General features: G+C 40.4%; 2 protein-coding genes across 3 annotated transcripts; one reads left to right on the forward strand and one right to left on the reverse strand.

Moving 5' to 3' along the window:
* Positions 1-234: 234 nt before the first annotated feature.
* On the reverse strand, positions 235-1,293 carry LOC116179119 (farnesol dehydrogenase-like). Its single transcript, XM_031498833.1, has 4 exons — positions 1,137-1,293; positions 625-1,086; positions 436-576; positions 235-379 (listed from the first exon to the last, which is right to left on the reverse strand). Exons 1-4 carry the CDS (start codon positions 1,230-1,232, stop codon positions 338-340), a joined length of 741 nt encoding a protein of 246 aa, XP_031354693.1. The 5' UTR covers positions 1,233-1,293; the 3' UTR covers positions 235-337.
* Positions 1,294-5,380: 4,087 nt separating this feature from the next.
* LOC116179127 (SET domain-containing protein SmydA-8-like) lies at positions 5,381-19,234 on the forward strand. 2 transcript variants are annotated; one of them, XM_031498842.1, is made up of 8 exons: positions 5,381-5,532; positions 12,591-12,709; positions 12,760-12,900; positions 16,009-16,378; positions 16,422-16,616; positions 16,662-16,918; positions 18,603-18,862; positions 18,910-19,234. In XM_031498842.1, the coding sequence occupies exons 1-8, from the start codon at positions 5,509-5,511 to the stop codon at positions 19,149-19,151; spliced, it is 1,608 nt and encodes a 535-aa protein (XP_031354702.1). In that variant the 5' UTR covers positions 5,381-5,508; the 3' UTR covers positions 19,152-19,234. The 2 variants fall into 2 exon arrangements, with proteins under 2 accessions (XP_031354702.1, XP_031354703.1); XM_031498843.1 differs by having other exon boundaries at positions 5,383-5,532; positions 12,594-12,709.
* Positions 19,235-21,026: the final 1,792 nt, after the last annotated feature.

A 21,026-nucleotide genomic window follows, 5' to 3' on the forward strand; every position in this document is an offset into this window, starting at 1 on the left:
GCCAAAATTACAAAAAAACGTAAAATTTTATTTAACGATGTTGATGTTGCCGTTTTGTTAATTTTTAATGGTGATATTAATAGTAACACTCTGCGAACTAAAAATCAAACAAATTTGCAATAATTATGCGAATCGCGTAATTTTTTACGCCCGCTCTCGTTGATAATAAAATTTGTTTGCCAAAAAATCGGTTAAATTTAACTTTCTAGCGACTATGTATATAATTACGAGACGTATATTGTTACTTTGTATATTTGAAAGCGGAAATAGTAAATACCTTAAACAACGCAAGCAAAACAACAGGCTAAAGTTAGGTGCGTGTGGCAACTTAAGGGTCTTAAGAAAGTTGTCCTTGGGGTCTCACCAGAATGTCATGGATCTGAAAAGGCAGGTTATTAATTAACCATAAATGGTAATATGTTGCTATATCACTACTTGCACATGGAGTGGTGTGGACAGGACATAGACGATAATATTAGCGACGTCTTCTGGTTGAAGCTGTGGAAGGGATTTTATATAGCCATCCATTTTGCTAACCTCAAATATTTCTGTAGCGACAAGCCCTGGGCTTACAGCCTGTATAACGAATAGTAGCAACTAGTGGAAGTATTAATTAGAACATACCGTAACCTTAATCTTGCTACCCATAGCATTTAAATCCTGTCGAAGAGTCTCGGCAATTCCGGTTACCGCGAATTTGGAAGCGGGATAAATGTTGTTATCCAGCAGGGGAGGTACGCGATGACCAGCCATGCTGTTGACAATAACAACGTGTCCATCTATACCGTTTGCGCGCATACTCCTTACAGCCTCCCTAGTGACCAGGCACAGCCCAACCACGTTAACGTCCAAGGTTTCCCTCCACATCTTCGCATCACCGTCCACCAAGCTGGTGGATCTCCTCGTGCCCGCGTTGTTAACCAAAATGCTGACACCGCCCAAATTTTCGCGAATCCATCGAAACGCGCTGGCCACATCCTCCTCTTTGCCTACGTCCGTTGTGAGGTGATGAAACGCGCCCTTTCTTCCCCGAAGACGTGACACGAGCTCGACACCCCTGTCCGTTCTACGTGACAATCCGACCACCTGAAACGTTTACGTTGGCAAACACCTAGCAACTGCAGAAACCGATTTACCACAACGCCCAAATCTACAAGCTGGGTGGCTAACGCCAAACCAATTCCAGAGGTCGTCCCCGTTACAACCGCGACCTTCCCTTGCCATTTGTCCATAACGAATGACAACGCGCCCCAAAAGAATTTGCATTATATACGTTGGGTATTTATAATTAAAATGCGCGTTCCCATTAGCTCTAATCAGAATTTTTAATAATCGCCAAATTAATGAACGCACTATCTTAATTAAAAGGTCATCGTAAATCAGATCCAGGACAATATCGAATTTTTCATACATCATGCTCTTTAATAGTTTCTTGTAAAAGAAATGACCAAATGAGTACGTGCCGATACACTAGAAATTCCCACAAGCTTTTAAAGACCTCAGATGTCTAGGGTTTATAAAAATACAAAAAGATGTTATGTTCTAGCAAATTTGAAAGAAATTTTTTTCTATGCATCTAAATTTCAAAACATTCACATACAGTGTGTCTCCCCGATTGTTTGGTCGTCTCTTGTACAAGACAAAAAATGTTCTTGGGGATCAGCCCTGCTTGGGTGGAAACTAATTTGTGACAATTTCAGTTTTGAAAAATCAAGGGTGCCTTTGAAATTTTCAAAAAAACGTTTTTTGCATACCAGTAAAGTGCTTTGGGGATGAGATACGCACAAATGTTACTAACAAAAGTTGTTCAGAATTCCAAAATTGAGTAAACGTGCAAAATCCTCGGATTTTTTGTTTTTATGTTTTAACTAAATTTTTTGGCACCCGAAAAAATGTTACCAGAAAATACTGTTCAAAATAGAATGTAATTACCGTAACATTTGAAGCAATTGCAATTTGAAATCTTTAATTTATCTACATTAAATATTGAAAAAAAATTAAAAATAAAAACATAAAAAAATCAAAGTAGGCCTAGGATTTTTGCACGTTCACTCAGTTTTGCATTCTGAACAACTTTTCTGAATAACATGTGTAATTTTTCGAAACTTATGCCACAAATTAGTTACAAACCAAGCAGGGTTGATCCCCAGAAATTCTAAATTAAATTCGATAATTTTTCGTCTTTTACAAGAAACACGCTGTATATTAAAGAAATCAAATTTTGCCTTCATTTACAAACCATTGTAACAATAGCAAACAATTATGTTCATTTTATGTCAAATTCTACAAGCGATTTACAATCGTAATAGGAAACTGGACCAAGCTGAAGAATTCTCTAGTAATAAATTCATTGGAAAAATTACACCCTTAAAATAAATGTTTCCTACTGTTTCAATAACAATAAAATCAAAAATGATTACCGTAATTATACAGAGATATTAATGTAGATATTTGTTGCTCATTCAAACTAGAAATACTGATTGATCCAACACCTGAAAAGGGAAATTAATACAAATTCCAAGGTCTCGTATAAAGCCGACGGAAAATGTAGATGTCGTATACAGGGTGATGCACGGTAAGCAGGAACACAATTAACATGGGAAATTAGTTTTATGCAAAATCCTGCTCTCCTGTACATTTTACAGAAAAAATTGTAGAGTTTAAAGTTATTCAGAATTTAAAGATGCATACAAAACTGTTTTTACATGTTTTATTAAACTTTTGGTATACCCGCAAATTTAAAAATAAGTTTCAACATTTCTATTATTAGTAGCAATAGCCATGACCTTTGTTGTTTTATGAATTGCCATTAATAACAGAAATGTTGAAATTTATTTTTAAATTTTCGGGTATACCAAAAGTTTAATAAAACATGTAAAACAGTTTTGTATGCACCTTTTAATTCTGAACAACTTTAAACTCTACAGTTTTTTCTGTAAAATGTACAGGAGGGCAGCATTTTGCATAAAACTAATTTCCCATGTTAAATCCCTATCTTCCTATTTACCGTGCACCACCCTGTATACAATATTATATGCGCTCAATCAATCGTTTCAGACCTGCGACGAATTTCGCTATTGCTCGTGTTTACCGTAATAGTTTCTAATTCGCAAATTAAGGGTCACCAAATTTAAACTTTACAAACTTGACTTACAAGTACCTACCGTCATTAACTTATTAGCATGCAATTTCTCCGAAAATAATTCACGCTTTCGACTAGTAGAATATAACACCAAAATGTAAAACCACCCTGCGCTAATTTACAGGTAGTTCAACGTAACTTCGCCCACGGCTCAACGCGAATGCCCTCACGGTTATCTCAATGCAACCAATTTCACTTTACTTTTTTAAGACTGACACAAATCTTTTCCACCAATCAACTAACTGCACACACCCAATCATTGATGGTTTCCCGTTTACTTTGCAAATCCCATATGAAGCAGCAACTCACATAACGACGACTGCAATATAAACCATTTTTTTCGGTAGCCTGAGACAATAACGCCGTACCCCACGACTCACAGTCGCCTTCAGTTTTCGAACGCATTTAAAAAATCTGGACCGTATTTAAGGACGACTCGCCCACGTAACACAACAAACAATGTAAGAAATCCTCAAAAAAAGTAACCATTGACAAAGATATCGTAATGGTCCTCCAAACCATGGGGTTCTTTCCTTTCCCTGCACAGGTAAATGTATGTTTGCGGCGGCCGGTTTAAAAATTACGATAAAGTCAACTTTGAGAGAGGAGGGGGGGGGGGCAAATTCATAACTGCCCCCCAATTTTCCAACAAATTATTTTTTCCCAGAACGATTGATTGCGCTTGAATTGCGCATGTTCACCCCAAATTGCTTTGTTTGCGCCTCCGCCGTCCGTTTTCCAGTTATTTCAAATACAAATCCCCCCTCAAAAAACGCCAATTTAAAAATGAGGGGGGGGGGGCAATAGAATTTGCATTCCGAATTACTGAAAAACAAGTGAAGCGCATACAAAGGTGTTTGGGGCGCAAACATTGACACACTAACCGCAATCGGTTGCTCAGTGAAAAAATAATTTTTTGGAAACTGGAGGGGGGACGTTTATGAATTATGCCCCTCTAAATTTGACTTTATATATGGGGTTGCGGCTCACCTGTTATTCTTTCCTCTTCTTGCACCGGTAAATGTATGTTTGCGGCGGGCGGTTTGAAAATTACGATCAAATGAACTTTGGGAGGGGGGGGGGGGCAAATCCCCGCTTGAATTGCGCATGTTCACCCCAAATTGCTTTGTTTGCGCCTCCGCTGTCTGTTTTCCAGTTATGCCAATTACAACGGACAACGGATTGTCGGAAGAGGGTACTCACAAAGGGCGATTGAAACGTCTGCAAGAAATATATCCATTGGTGATGTCAAAACAAAAGCTATTTCGGTTAAAAAATGAGCTTTATCTGCACAAGACGTGTGCACAATTTATACTTGTTCAAAATATCTTGGTTTTCGAGGTTTTTATATTCCAATCTGAAATAAGTTATATGTAATTTACATAATAGCGAGGTGGTTATGCAAAAAAAAAATGCAATTTTTATCTGCCACCAACCGTAATTTGTTCGAGCGACTGAGGAAGCAGCCTGACAGTTGCTTGGAATCGTGAGGTATCTATTATTATTTGGATATCGGATATCCGTAAGAACAGCACACTTTAGAAGTGTCTAGTCTATTGCATAAAGGAGCCAAAAACCATGCATAAATCGGTTAAAGTACGCAAATATTTACGGTAACTAAAATTCGAATGTCACTGATTTTTATTTTCAATTGAAATTCAAAGACACCATAGCACGTGTACAGAAAATTTAAAATTAGTTTTCCTTTGACGCCATTTAAGCATGATTTTCCCATGGTACAGTGGAGCACAAAACCTCAACGGAAAACAGACGAGTACTTCAATGAATTATCGAATGTTTATCGTTTAGATGGATTTTCAAATACGTTCCGAGTGCTATAGATGGCATTCCTCATGACTCCATTTCGGGACCACTATTTTTCGCGCGGTGACATTTATTGAGGAAATTTGTCACCTTCGCATCTTCCGCCCGATTATTTTTAACATTTCGTGGATGCGTAAACTTTTCTGGGAAATTCACTTTGAAGATACGTATAAAAGTAAATAAGTCACTCGCGCTGATTGAAAGACGCTTCTCATTGAATTGACAGGTCGATCAATTTGAAATGCATTAAAGTACGAACAGAATTTTAATCTATTTGCCAAAAATATATTCACGTAGTATATCAAGTAGAGGTTTTAAAATAGAATCCGTTTTTAACATATCTTATTCTTCTCCCACATTATAAATATATATATTTAGTGGAAGGGACAATATCATTAGTCTCTAAATCCGCAAATAAACATTTTAGAAACACGCGCGCGTTCTGCCAAGAGTGACACTTGTGAAAATGCACCCACACTAAAACCTCGTACCGATTTACGCTGCATCGAGTTTTTCGGTCATCGGTTGAAAAAGTAAAAAAAATGTTGAAAAGTCAAAAGAAGAAGGTAAGTGACTTTTGTGTTAAATTAAATAGCGGCGAGCTTGGCGGTTTCGTGTAAATAAATTCAAGTGTTTCAACGAGTTTATTTATTATGTCAATTAATCTTAGATTTTTCAAACTTTGGGGGTCATCGAAAGGTATATGCTTCCAACATTTTTCACTTTGCAAGCTTTGCCTGAACACTTATCTGATTATTGGAGATGGTGGAGTTGATGAGTTCGGTGGTGGACCACCCCCACATGCGCTGCTGAGAAAAAAAATTGATGTAGTGCCAACGACAACGACACAGTAACATCATTTTTTCTTCTAGAAACCCGGTTTTTCTGTGTTAGTCACCAGGAAATGGAAGAATACCAAGCATTTTTTTTCGGAACTTTTTTTGGAGTGCCTATTGGTCGAAGTTAATTAAATTAGGGGTAACAGTGTATGAGTGTAACACGTAGATATGTGGTAGAGGGTGTTAAAACAAACAATACATATACCAAAAGGGTACCTACTTGAGTTTCTAACACTTCCCCTCGAGGCGATTGTTACCTCGTCCGGATAAATCGATACAACATTGATGGTTGGGGCCTGGGCAAACCTTTAGTGAAGAAATCCGCAGCTCGCTCCTCCGTAGGGACATAGGCCAAGCTTAGCTCTCGCACAAAGTGATGGTGTATGTCAATGTGCTTACTTCTGGAATGATAGGTTTGATTCTTTGCTAAACTCAAAGAACCACGATCATCACCGTATAAAATCCTAGTTCGGCAAGGAATCTTCTCCAAAATATTGGTTCTGTGGCACCCTTAGTCATTTTCAACTTCAAGCGTCGACAGGGCAATGGTTCCGAGAATTCCAAGTCACCGGCCAGCCGTTCAGCGTGAATAAATAACCAATGTAGGACTTACTATCCTTAGAGCAATTCCCCCAGTCGGAGAGTTGACATTTTTTTAATTTTATTTCATTCTATTTTGCCTTTATTTTTGAGTGGGCGGGGTTTCAGCCAAGGCTGCTCTACCAACCCAACCCACTATACATGTACAAATATACATGCCCGAACCCGGATTCGAACCAGGGACCCTTAGCACCACAGTCCAGTTTCAACTGAACTGTGCCACACGGGCCGGCATGAACGATCCGGGATCAGGTCCGTAGTGTAGCAGCAGGTGATGCCATCAAACGAATGGAACTTCTCCGAGATACTGGTGCAATAAATGTTTGCGTAAAAAAGATGCCGGATGCTGTTCTAAATGGAGACATCAGAACGCAACTTGTTCCTTAGAACCATTCAGCAATCAATAACTCACCCAGGTTTCTTTTTGGAGAATTGGACCATCGACGATGGCATTTCGCCATTCTTTCGCCAATCCCGCTCAAAACTTCTTTCATGGAAATTTCCGAAACATATTCCATTGCATCATTGTCCTCTGGAATAACATGGTACTCCTATCGAGGTCCTCCCATTGAACCATTCTTCACTTCCTTTGGTCGGTCAGGACCTCTGCGTGGGTTCCTCGAGTCACGGGTCGTGCCACTGCATCCCCTCGAACATGTTATCGTTGGTTTCCTGGTACTCAGAGTTGTCCTCTTCGTCATCGTTTACAAAACCTCGGAATCCTTCAGTTAACGTCTGTGTAGCTCAGTGGTAGAGCGTTGGGCTATATAGCCGGAGGTCGGGTGTTCGAACCTGGGCTGAGGTAAGAATTTTTCATCTGTGACAGAGATGGGAATTGCCTTAGATCAGTTTCGAGCATTCTGCAGTTTTCCTAATTCGTAAGGTAAATACCGGGGCACCTCTAAAAAGCATTATGCGGGTCACTCTGCAATTGGGCACAAGCTTGTTGAGGGCCCAGAACAAGAGAGGAATAATAAATGAATAAATAAATAAATAAGTAAATAAATAAATATATAAATACATTTTCCGAATGCGTGTAGGCTCCTCTTCATCAGCTGTGGAATGAGATGGACATACGAATTTTCCATTCCTTCTGAAGCATGGTAGTCAGGAGGCAAGTTGTGGGATTCGAACTCACCACCTGTGAGGTGAGAGTCGGAGGCTTAAACCGTTACGTCAAACTGACTACTATTATCGGATTGCAAGAAATTTACAGTTCTTCCCTTCTGGTTTTCAAAGAGTCGATTGTCGCCTTGAATGCGCCAGCTATCGACTTCAAGAGTTTAACCTCACACCACCTCGAACAATCATCGACCAACTCGATAAAATGTTTTGCTCCTGCCAAGGATGCCGTCTTCATAGGACCGGAGACGTCCGTGTGCACAGAGGACACTGGCTTCAAACAAAACCACTTTTCCGTTTGCTCCATTTTTCTGAAAATGATCTTGGAGGCCTCGATCTGTAATCTTGTCCGCCACCGGTGGTGACAGTCGTGTCACTTGCGAGTTTAAGCATACCGCGTCGCGTGTTCAAAATTTCATCGAAATACTGCGGTACGTTGCATAAGTGAGTGGTTGCACCACTGTCCAGGCACCATTTTCTGCTTGTGTCGTTTATCTTTAGTGTTGAGACAGACATCATCCACGACCGTCGCGCTCTTCTTGTTTTCGGACACGCGTTTGCTGTGTGGCCTGGCTTTTTACATTTCAAACAACGACTTGTTACTTTTTCGTTCCCTTGTTTATCGTCGCAGCTTATCGTCTGCCACCCGTCGCATTGCTTTACAAACATGGCACCCAACGTTGTCATATTTTCAGCGCCATTTTTGGGCGCTTCGCTTTCCTTTTTGATTTTTATACGGGAGCATTTTCCGATTGATGGACAGGGTCGGTGCGGTCACAATCAGTTCATTCGCGTACAAACAAGTTCATACTTGTCCCGGGGGCACCTTCCACCCCCCCCCCTCGTTCCTGCTGTTGATTACCTTTTCACTTGTTGTTGTGTTTATTAAGTACCGAAAATTTTACAGTTCCCAAACTATGAGCAATTATTCTTGATGGAAATTTAAGATTAACTTCAATTGGACATGAAAGGAGCAACGTATTTTAGGGGAATTAGGTGCAAACTTGGAGAACCTGAGAAAAAAGTGATAGCTTAGGGAAACTTAAAGGACTTTGAGGGTAACTCCAGAACAATTTAAAAAGCAACATGAGGAGAATTTGATAGGGACTTAATGGGAAGCTGAAGAATATACATGAGGGGTACCTCGAGGAAAACCCTTAGCCCTGCAAATTAAAAGCTTAGGGGAGTATGGAGGAAATTTAAGGAGAAGGATTCGGTAGGGACTTAAAAGAAACCATTCACTTGAACGAAATTTGACGGAAACTTGAAAGGATTTGGACGATTAAGGGAATTTGAAGCGTTGCGACAAACTTGGTAAAACACCTTCAGAGGAACTAGGGAGTGCTGAGGGAGTAGCTGTCGATGTTGTGGATCGAACTCCCCCAAAGTAGGCAGGAGGAAACACACTGGCCTTCAGGGGTGACGAGAACATGAGAGCCATAGTAGCGAGGCCATTATGTATACCACGCGCGCCTATAATAAGTGGCAGAAAGGTCAGCCTCTTGCCTGGCCGCCTCTCCCCGCTGACTCCTGGAACCTCGGTTGGTCGTATACTGTCCTCGTCAGGTTCCACGATTCGGCAAGTGTACGTGGACCTTCCCAACAGACCTGGACATCTCATACGACCAGTTCGCCAGCGGCTCTATGGTTTCCGAAATCCGGCTTGAACAGCTCAGGGTCTTTGTGGTGGATACCGTAGCGCACGTTTGATGGAAGAGTGCGTTAAGGTGTTGAAGACTTTCCCAAGGTCGTGCGAAACGACGTTGAAGGACTTCCCTTCGCTCGCTCTACCCCACACATAGGCGTCCAACGCGAGTGTGTTGTCTAAGAGTCCCTCCGGGTGGAGAAAGCCGCTGGTGTTGGTTGAAGTCCACCTCCGCGCGATAATGCGGTGGAAGAGACACTGGACGGCGGACCCTATCGTGATGGGCAGCCAATTACCCGGGTCCATCCGGTCCCCGTCCTTCGGAATCATGACCCTGCGTGAGGCGGACCAAGAAGTTGGAGTAAATCGCCGATGAAGGATAGAATTGAATAGCACCTCGAGGGGCATCTGTGTACCTGCGCGATGGTTATGCCGTCCATGGGTGATTCTCTTCAGGCCGCTTCTAAGCCCACAAGATTAGTCCCTTCCGTATGTAGATATGTCATATTAAGGAACACCCTGTATATACAAAATCTAACAAATTTGAGACCATAGGGAAAGTACCGTTACAAGAGCCGACGGTTCCTACTTCTCCAATGATTTTGATCTGGTGGAGCCATGCTGCAACAGATTTTGTAAAAATATTTTTCAAATATCAACCCCCAAAAAAATTAAAGAAGAAACGCTCCTCACTGTATGTTAATTCTTTTATAGTAAATTAGTAGTACTTAGTATACGAGTACTAATACAGGGTGTCTCGCCCTTTCAAAGAGATCTCGGAATATTTTGAAAATGCTACGTACACATTTAATATATTTTGGCATACTTTAATTTTTATGTCAAAAATGACAGCCCAAATAATGACTTAAACCTCTCGTCAGGAAAGATTGCCGGTCACAGAACACTTGATCCCGATCTACAATCTATGTTTTTCTTAAGATGTGACCGACCTCCGGGGTAGTATCGTGTTAATGTTGAACAAAAAGACTTTTCGTTCAACATTAGTACGATCCTATTCCGGAAGTCGCTCGCATCTTAAGAAAAACATAGATTGTAGATCGGGATCAAGTGTTCTGTGACCGCCAATCTTTCCTGGCGAGAGTTATATAATTTTCTGTATATGAGAGCGGTTATGGTAGAGTTTCCGCTGTAGTGTACATTTTGATTAAAAATAAATACAGGGTGTTCAAAAAATGACATTAAAGATTTAATTGAAAAAATCGTTAAAACCAAGTTTTTATAACTGTCTTATTAAGTACCAAAAATGAGGGTTAATTTGTATAAAATAGTGTATTCTTCTTTGTATAAAGTTAGCCTTATGTTTTATGCTTAATAAGACACAAGTCGCTTTTAAGATAATCGAGATCTTGATAATTATACTTACAAATGAATTTTTTATAGGGTGCCCATTTTAGGCCACTTACCATGAGTGTTAAGAGATTAATGCTTGGGCTAATATGGCGCATCCTTTCTCTGAAATATGTTATGCTGATTCGAAGATTCTGTAGAACCTTTTTTTTGCTATGTAAGCACATTGAATTGTATTTCATTTCAGTTCCAATATCGATGACGGGAGTGATAAATACTGAAATCGGGCTCATGTTACAAATGAGTTATAAATTGAAGTACGAGTAAGCCATAAATAATAATAATAAAGTCGGCTTTAAGGAATAAAATTAATGTGGCTGTTGAAGACAAACAGGTCTATGAGTATAACGATCCTTACAACCTATCGTATCAATATCATTAATGTTTATTATTTTCCACTCGAAATGGAAGGTTTCGTCCACAACAGCCGCCTTTGTTTGGGCATAAAGTTGACTTTAGTTAAATGAGACTTGCGTGATAAATCAATCCATCTAAGTGCCGTTATAAATTAATTAATTATTAACTGTGCATAAATAAACACGTATTTAAATTTATTAGCAAGGGTCTTACATTTAGCGCCAACAGTGATTCATTTACTTTCAGCCGTTACGGTAGTAATTCGGTAGCGGAACGGTAGTCCAGGTGCAACAAGACCAGATGTGCTGCTCTCGCGTGCCATACCTGCCTGCACCTTTGGGGGTTACTTATACCTACAGTATAAACACAATAACTAAACCATCTTGGTCGGATTTTAATATACGACAAATCTTTTCAGGAGTTTTAAATGACAACACCTTGACGTGACATATTTCTGAATTTAGCATGTCGCCGTTGTATTAAAAATATATAACTATTAGGCTACGATAAAAAATGGAGAAGCAGAGAGACATTCTTTAATATCCAAATAAGGAGCTTTCGTAAATAAATAGTTTCGGACTAAAAAAGATCTTTGCTATGTATTTTGAAAACTCTAAGTTCTCAATAATTCATTTTCTCGCATTTTCTCTCTTCTTAATACACAAAGGAGGTACCTGTTACTCGTGCACAGCCAAATATTATGTTGATAAATTTTTAAAAAATTTTTTCGGCTCTCAAGGCAGTATATATAATTTCCTCCATGGTTAATCTTTCAACACTATCAATTTACGAAATCTAGCATGCCGTGTGCTGTCAGGATGCGGGGTCACTGATATGTTATACGGAGAGATCGTATCGCTCAAACGTAAATCGGAACATGGAATGAGTTAGGTTTTTCCGCGCATCCCGACAGCACACGGCATGCTAGTTTTCATAAGTTGTTTAAATAGTGAATCACGAATTCCTCCATTTTATTGTACATTACCCATATGCATGTTTTATATTGTCGTAGAGTGATTCTTTTATCTATATACAATTATATACTTACAACCATTTTCTCGAATCTCGCCAAATAAAAGATATATTGGAAGTGGCCCTCTTATCTCGAACACACTGTATAAGGGGACGAAATCAACGAACTTGCCTAAATTTTTGGGTAGGTATACCCTTCTGATTTTGAAAAAAATTCTCAAATTGATATTTATGTGTGTATCTTAAAACGAAACCAAAATTAGCTATAAATTATTAAAATGGCCATCAAAGCGAGTAACATTAAACATTGTTCGATATTCCGATGTATCGGTTAATTGTTTAGGAATCTCTGGTTGAGAAATCTGTTTTTTTAAATCAGACACTTTTAGCTACCATGCTGTTGATTGGTGCAATGTCAATTCGTATCCTCACAATAGAAACTTGCCAATACCGAAGTACAAAAACAAAATTCCTTGAAATATTTACTTCTACTGGGCCCGTGTGGGCAAACCAAAAATATGAGATTACACCAGCTTTAAATTTAGTTATAAAAAAATGCAACACGATCGCTTCTGTCACAGCGAAAAGCTTTAGAAATGAATGTTTATTATTTAATGTAAAAAAACCGGAAACTTTCACGTTTTTGAAACTTTTCCAAGTCGCTTCACTTAAAAAGTGATCGCAACGCGTTTACTTAAACTAAAATATTGTTCTTTTCCAGAAGACTCGATCGTCAAAAAGCAGGTCGCAGTCCATTGTTAGCATCTCGAGCGCCGAAATATGTCAGGAACCTCCATCGGCCAATAACTATCGGATTCGGACCTCGAAGACTATGGGAAGGTAATACGCCCCGACGTTTGGGAAGGTATTGAGTAATGGTGCGGTTGCAGGTACATGGTGGCGGCGAGAGAGTTTAAGCCCGGTGCCATAATTTTGAGCGAGGTCCCGTTGATTGTCGGACCTTTGGCTAATTGTGACGTTCAGTGTTTGGGCTGTTACAAGGTTTTATACGAAAACGGCAAATATTACAGGTGAGCAATAATGTATACGAAAACATTTGGCAACGGGATTGTTTCTAAAATAGAAGGTGCGATTTGAAGAATGTCGTTGGCCTTTACCTTACATTTCTGGCAATGGATTGTGACATGACAATGTATACATCTTTGTCATATGAAAAACTATTGAATGTGAGACTGTAAATTTAAAGGTTTAAGGAGAAATTTCCATTAAATTGTCTAAGCCGGAAGTTTACAGTCTATGGTCCTTTCAAACTGTTTCTTCTTGTCAAGACCTTTACAGGTTTTTGAACCTATATCAAAGGCTGTTAATTAAAACTGAAGAACAAAATACACGATGAGTCTTAGAACTCTGACTTGAAGCAGAGTAGAATAAAAGTGGTACCGTCACTGAAGAACAAAATACACGATGAGTCTTAGAACACTGACTTGAAGCAGAATAGAATAAAAGTGGTATCGTCGTTAATAATTACAGATTATTATTTCTGTAGTGTAACGGTTGAAGACCCTTGTTCGCACTAAATAAAATTGATCCTCTACGGCACTGGTAACATTTTTTTGTCACAATTAAGTTTACTCGCGGCTTGCTCTGTTACAAAATTTAAATACCCCTTACCTTGCGGAAGTTGGGCCTTTTATTTCCTTTTTAAATCTGAAAAACAAAATAACTGCAGACTGCAGGGAAGTTCAAATCATTTAAGTATCCCTCCAAGAAAAATTGAAAACTGGATCGGTTTTGGGGTGATACAGTTGAACCTTTTGTGACGGCCTCGTACAATTGTGTCTCGTTGTATGGAAAGGTATTTATCTCGACAGCATTTAAAAGCAGTGTTGTTAGCCTAATGGCTTCTTAATCCACGAAACTCACCACCTTAGACTAAATTCGTTAATTATTTTGCTTGATATTAGTCTATTTTACGAGGGAGAGTATTTTCATGCCGCCATTTTTTCACTAAACGTTCTTTAATTTGCCTTTTTAGTTTACCCTTATACGTTCGCAATTTAAAAATAGCTCTTTACTTGTAATGGCGAAGTTAGTATTAATTGTAACAGTTGAGTATGCGTATGCGAGGCACTTAAACGGGTCGTTTTCCTCGGAATTTTATTACCTGCGGTACATAATTGACTTCCGACTGTTTATCCGTGCGAGATTAAATACGGGTTTAAAATATGGCCCTACGCCAATTCAGATCCACAAACGCTTTATAATTGTTCCGCAGTTCACAAACATTGGACCGATCCTCCAGCACTCGTCGATTGCGCGATCAAAATTGGGTGATCGTAAACGGAGAACTGACACGCTATTGGGATCGAAGTTTAGATGGAACTCTCTCTAAGTTTCTAGGTGTAGTCGCCCAGTAACAAACCGAAACGGAACCAAAGTAAATGATACGATCGCGTGCCCTGTAATCCAATAATCTTCCCGTATTTCATTTCCCTACATTCGTCGCCAAACAGTTCTATGCAACCTCCCAACTAACCGCGACCGCCGGCAACAGCGCGCGCTTTTCTAAATACTCTCGTTTTATCCCTCACTTGTCGCTATGCCCAACTGGCGGTCACCTTCCGTATGAAGCGGTACATATGCAAATTTCCCTATACTACGCCTTCTGAATTTAAGGCGCGAGGAGACTTTTGAGCAGTCACCGAGACTCTTAAGGGTTGTTAAAGACTCTTAAACCTCTCAGACAATCTTAAATGCTCGTAAATGAATTAAGATTTCAAATAATTTAAAGAGACAGTTCTTAAGTAATCACTAAACCTGAGACCTTAAAGATCAGTAAAGACCTTCAAGGCTCTAAAAGAATCTTAGCACTTGCTATGTCTCAAAAACATTTGGAGACTCTTAAACACTACCAAGGGTGAATAAAGAGTCCATAACCGTTTGGAAACTCTTGAAAACCTTTGGAGACTCATAGTTTTTTAAAAGCAAAAGCCTTTAGGAAACTTTTGTAGAACTTGGGAGCCTTTGGAATCTCTTAAAAACCATTGGAGACTCTTAAAGGTCCTTAAGATCTCTTACAGACAGCGACTTTCGAAATAGGTAAAGATACCGATAGTATAAAAGCCGGTTCTGCCATATTTCATTTCCATGTAGTTTCATATTTCATTTTCAAGATCAACAAATACCAATGACCCCTGAGGTGTCATGTTAGATTTTCAACGTCATCAAAGGTCAATGCCCCCACTTTCTGCTGTGTCATATTTCACTTTCAAGGTCATCAAAGGTCAATGACCCCATTTTTTGTGGTTCTAAATTTAATTTTCAAAGTTTTCATAGGTTATTCCTTGGAAACTCATAGAGGTTTTTAAAGACAAAAGCCTAAACGCCTTTGGAACACTTTTGTAGACCCTTGGGAGCTATTGGAGTATCTTAAAGATCCTCAAGATCTCTTACAGACAGTTATAGGCTCCTAAATACGTAAATAATCTCAAAGACTCTTTAAGATACCGATAGTATAGGAACCTGTTCTGCGATATTTCATTTCCAAGGTCTCTTTTTGTGGTTTCATATTTCATTTTCAAGATCAACAAACGCCAATGACCCCTGAGGTGTCATATTTCATTTTCAAGATCATCAAAGGTCAATGCCCTCACTTTCTGCTGTGTCATATTTCATTTTCAAGGCTATCAAAGGTCAATGACCCCATTTTTTTGTGATATAGAAAACTTTCGTAGCCCCTTGGAAGCCTTTGGAACTATTGAAGACCCTTAACGGTCCTTAAGGTCTTTTACAAACAGTTAGAGGCTTTCTAAGTACGTAAATAAACTCGAAGGCTCTTCAAAATATGTTAAGTTCATTGTAAGAGTCTTAAAAGATTTTGGTGGTTTTTAAGGTCACTTCCAAATACTGGATCATTGAAGTACAACTACTCTACAGATCCTAGAAGAGTTTGCACATTTTGAACTGCCCTTTAAAGAAAATTGAGTGGGACGTAGCTATTAAGTGAATATTGAAATGTTCTTTAGAAGGTACCTCTGGAATTAAAGAAACCTTCAAAAAGATATCTTCTCTTTAAGATCTTGGAATTTAAATAGTAGTTTAAACCAAATTTCTGGAGTTGAAGTGTTGCATGAATGTAACAAAGTAACGTAACGGTTACCTAACTTTGTAACTTTCAGATGTAAGGGTTGCGGTTGGCCCCTATGCAGTCCGAACTGTCGAGGTCTTAAGCAAACCTTCGGCCATACAGAAAAGGAATGTCAAACTTTGTCGAGCACAAAATCCGGTCGATTACTGGACTACGCAAACTTCGCCTCAATGTCGCAGCACTTCAACGCGATCGCTCCACTCAGATGTCTTCTTCTGAAGCAGACGAGTCCGAGTCAGCACGCCATAATCCAGAGTATGGAGCCGCACAATGAGGTGAGGCAGGCGATTCCGGAGGTTTGGGACGTTAACCAGGCGACGGTGGTGGATCGGATAAGGAAGGATTGGGGATTGAGTGCGTACAGTGAAGATGAGATCCACACGATTTGTGGAGTTTTAGAGGTGCGAGTGGAGGTTTTTGGGTTGTTTCTATCGTGAGTTGTAGGTGAACGCTTTCGAAATCGGACAAGGGGGCGCGAGCTTGCGGGGTTTGTATCCGACCGCATTTCTCATGTCGCACGACTGCGTGCCAAACACAAATCACGTGGACGAAGACAAGGAGTACAGGTTAACGGTGAGGGCATCGACTGAAATACACACGGGGCACCCCGTCACGCTTAGCTACGCGCATACCTTGCACGTAAGTACGATTTTGCAACGCGCAGTGGAACATTTGTGACTTTAGGGCACGATGCGAAGAAGGGAGCATCTCATTGATAACAAGTTCTTCGAGTGCAACTGCTCCAAGTGTGTCGATCCCACCGAGCTCGGCACGTACATGTCGGCGCTTCGGTGTCCCAAATGTCAAAACGGGTGGGTCATTTCGAATGGCCCACTTGACCACGAAGCGAGTTGGTCTTGCAATAACACCTCGAAGGACCCATCGCGTAGGTGTCCCGGTTACAAAGTGACAGCGAACTCCATCAGGCTTCTAGTTGAAAGGTAGGTCAACAATACCAAAACAAAAGGTGCAACTATTTTTTGCCCCTTATTAAAAATGTTGTGTTCAATTTATCAAGATGTTTAAAAAAACAGGTGAGTAGAGCCAATTTGACTTTACCCAGTTTTTCAAAAAATCGTTCACTTGAGTAAGATTACAATTAAAAAGGGTTATTAATGTGATATATATTCAATGGGATGCTCCAGCTCAGTTCAGTTTCCACCGTTCAAAACGCCGAAAATTGCATGATGCGCATTTCATGTAAGTAAAGGTTTGCTATATAACATTCGTCCGTACCTATCCGCTGATCGCATTGAATAAGATCTTAACCTGTTCCTCGTAAGTCATAACTCCAAGTAGATCTTTTTTTGAGAAGGATGGTGTAAGGGGTGTGCAACTGGCGGGTTGAAGAAGAGCGACCACAGATATATCACGTGGCGGCGAGGAGGAGATCCAGGAAACGCGGAAATTCGGATACCCTGAGAGAGGAACGCAAGACCATGAAGGTAGTTATCGACTGGAAGAAGAGGGAATGTGGAGGGAAACTGTTTGATGAGCTGGACAAGTGGGGAGAGCGTACCAAATAACCGCACAGAAATTTGGAAGAAGAAAGGTCAATGTCGGAACAGACTTCGAGGTAGTTAACAAAGTCGAAGTTCCCACTGCAATCCCCTATAAAGCGTACCAAGTGGAGGAATGGGGTAACCCTCCAAAGATAACCGTACAAGAAATCGTGCAGGCTGCAAGGAGACCCAAAAAAAAAGCGCCAGGTCCCGATGGACCGCCAGAGTCTGTATAGCAGGTTATGGTATTGTAAAAAGGCGAGTATCCGGCGGCATGGATGAAGCCCAACGTGGTTTGATACCCAAAAAAGAGGTCGGGAAGCTGTACGAAAGAGTCGTAGCTAGAAGGCTGGAGGACCACGTGCAGATATCGGGTCGACAGTATGGGTTCCGGAAAATACGGGGGGCGAGGGAAGCGCTACAATGCATATTTCAAAGACCCACACTGTGAAATCTTGGTAGGGTAGGGTAGGTAGGACAATGCACCGCCATCAGTGCCAATATACAAATATGGCACGAAAGTAATCAATCTGATATGATTTGCTTCTGAAGAAAAGACACTACAGTGCCATTTCAAATTCTTAACCAAGGGAAAGGCCACATTCCCCTGGTGGCGCCCGAGTCTACCAACCCGTTCCGTCAGCTTCCATTTGAGTTGGAGAGTCTACCGCCCCGTTTAAAGCCCACCGTGTAAACTACACATTTTGACATCTGACCTAACAAAATGTGTAGTTTACCACCAGGGGAATGTGGCCTTTCCCCTGGACAAGAATTTGGAACGGCTGCGGAACGGTTGCCACAAATAACAGGTCAGAAGAGCAGTATACAGAGATCTAACGGTCAGCGGCGGTCGGGGAATGATCTAAAAACATAATTACGACGCACGACAACGACAACAAATTTTTTAATCAGAACGGAAGCACACATTTATTAACGGTATCTACTGGGAAACAAAATGCAGGAAAGAAAAACACAGCTTCCCTTATATAATTAGCGGAAGAGAATATCTCGTCTAAGCAATAAGTGGGTATACTTTTTTGTAAGACGCGCGCAACAAAAATAGCACAAAATTATAAATTGAATGCCATTGTTTGTAATAATTCCCTCTTATTCTGCTTGCTAGAATCACTAGAGAAGTGGACTCCATCGACTGTAACGATATTCAAGCTATGGAGACCTTTTTGCAAAAGTACAGGAACGTATTACATCCTAATCACTACCTATGCCTGGGCATAAAGCTGTCTCTCAGCCAGCTCTACGGCAAAGTGACCGGTTACATAATCAACGACCTCCCACCGGAAGCGCTGAACCGAAAGAAAGAAATCTGCAAGGAGATCATGCAAGTTTTCGACGTAATCGAGCCTGGATTCACGCGACTGAGAGGTAAGTCGCTTTCTGGTCGCTCTTACTGTACTGGCCCCAACTTCCAGGTGTCACCCTCTACGAGCTGCACGCGCCCACGATGATGCTCACCACGAAGAATTACGAGGAAGGCAAACTGACAAAGACTGAACTGCGCAAACGTTTGAGGGAAGTTTTGGATTACCTCGAGGAGGCCGCTTTGATTTTAGGCTACGAACCGGAGTCGACCTCCGAGCATATCATGGGGGTGGCGGCCAAGGACGCTTTGGGACGAATACGAAATTGGGAAACGCTGCTTGGAAAACTATAAGTACCTGTCACTTGCAATGTTTTGTTATTGCTTACGTGTAACGTTTTTTTAAGTAAACCAGTTTGAACAACCATTTCCAACGACGTTTTTAAAATTGTTTCGATTTTAAAATATGCCTTTCTATAACAAAAGGTTGCCCTGCCTTTTTTAACCACGACGAGTTCAATCTTTTAATTATTATTATTATCCCTCTCTTGTTTTGGGCCCTCAACAGGCATGCGCCCAATTACAGAGTGGCCTGCATAATGCTATTTAGAGGTGCCTCTGCAGAAGGTCTTAAGTTGGTCTATACTACTCCGGTATTTACCTTACGAATTAGGAAAACTGCAGGAAAACCTAATTCGGAGTAGCCAGTAGAATGCTCGTAGCTGGTCTAAGGTAATTTCCATCTCCGCCACAGATGAAAAATTCACCTCAACCCAGGTTCGAACACCCGACCTTCGGATTCATAACCCAATGCTCTACCACTGAGCCATGAATCCGATTAATACTCGCAGCACTCACCTAACTTTCTTGTAAACTTCACAATTAAACAAGACTGGCCGTCTCTTCAAAATATCAAACTGTCTGTTTTGCACAAAAATACGCTCAAATACGGCTACGTTTTAACGTAAAAAAAAACTCGGTTCTCGTCTTCCATCAAAAAAACCCACTAACAAACAAACGCTTCACCAACAAATGGCGGTTCGCTTATTTAAAACCTCTTTATTTTCCATTTACTTCCTTTTTCCTTCCTTTATAAAATAATACCCGTCTTCGAAAGATCCAGCTGCACTTGTATTAAATACGGCGATTAAATGTCCTTATCTCAGTGGACGGGGTTTTAGCCAAGGCTTCTCTACCAACTCAACCCACTATACATTTACAAATATCCATGCCCGAACCCGGATTCGAACCAGGGACCCTTTAGAACCATAATTCAGCTTTAACTGAACTGCGCCACACGGGCCGTCAAGACGTGGTCACTCGCGACCGACGAAACGCACACACTCAGATAGAATTCGGGGAGGAAGTGACTAATCGAAAAAATCTTTTGTCGTTGTGGTACCGAGGCTGTGCTACAACGTGTAAGCAAGAAACCACAACGAAAAAGCTTAAATTGGAGGACTAGTAGTGGTACAGACGGACAGACAGACAAAGTGCGGACAATAGCGTTCATTTTCATTTTGGAAAATGCGTTAAAAAAACTTCTTATCTACGACCGAAGAAAAACATGAGATAAATTTTTACAAATACTATGCAAATAATTTCCAAATATTTAAATTTTATAACACGTAATTTCTTTACAATTAAATAAACAAGGCAATAAATTATTTAAACAAAATTAACAGCTAATAATTCTTATACAATACAAGATCGGCCTCGAAATCAAACGACAAGAGCGACAATGCGTTCAGACCCAACCCATGACTATATTTGACGTTAACAAAAATTGAAATTAGACCTACCACCATTGCAGATGCCGAAGCCAAATAGGCGAATCATGCGAATTGTGTCCGCCATTTTTCAGATCGCGCGAAAACCAATAATAAAAGTTTTATTGCAACAAGGGAACCGTAAGGGAAACGTAAATTAATGGACGAGGGATTTATGTTCAACCGTAAAATAGAATACGAATACGTTACTTTCCCAATACGTACGCGAATAGTTGCCTGTTATCGCGTTATCGGATTTACGTGCTTGCATTTAAATAAATTTTTACCATGAAAGTGTTATGGTTCAAGGTGCAGAGCGTTCATTGCGGATAATTTGGAGCGGTTAGTTGACAATTAAAAATCAAGTTTATACTTTAAAACGTGTATTTCCGTCACAAAATGGGGGGTCATTCTTTACTCCAATGCAATACTCCTTTTGCTAACGTGCGGGTGGTAAAAA

The sequence above is a fragment of the Photinus pyralis genome, unplaced genomic scaffold (genome assembly GCF_008802855.1).
Source record: "Photinus pyralis isolate 1611_PpyrPB1 unplaced genomic scaffold, Ppyr1.3 Ppyr1.4_LG8, whole genome shotgun sequence".
NCBI lineage: Eukaryota > Metazoa > Arthropoda > Insecta > Coleoptera > Lampyridae > Photinus > Photinus pyralis.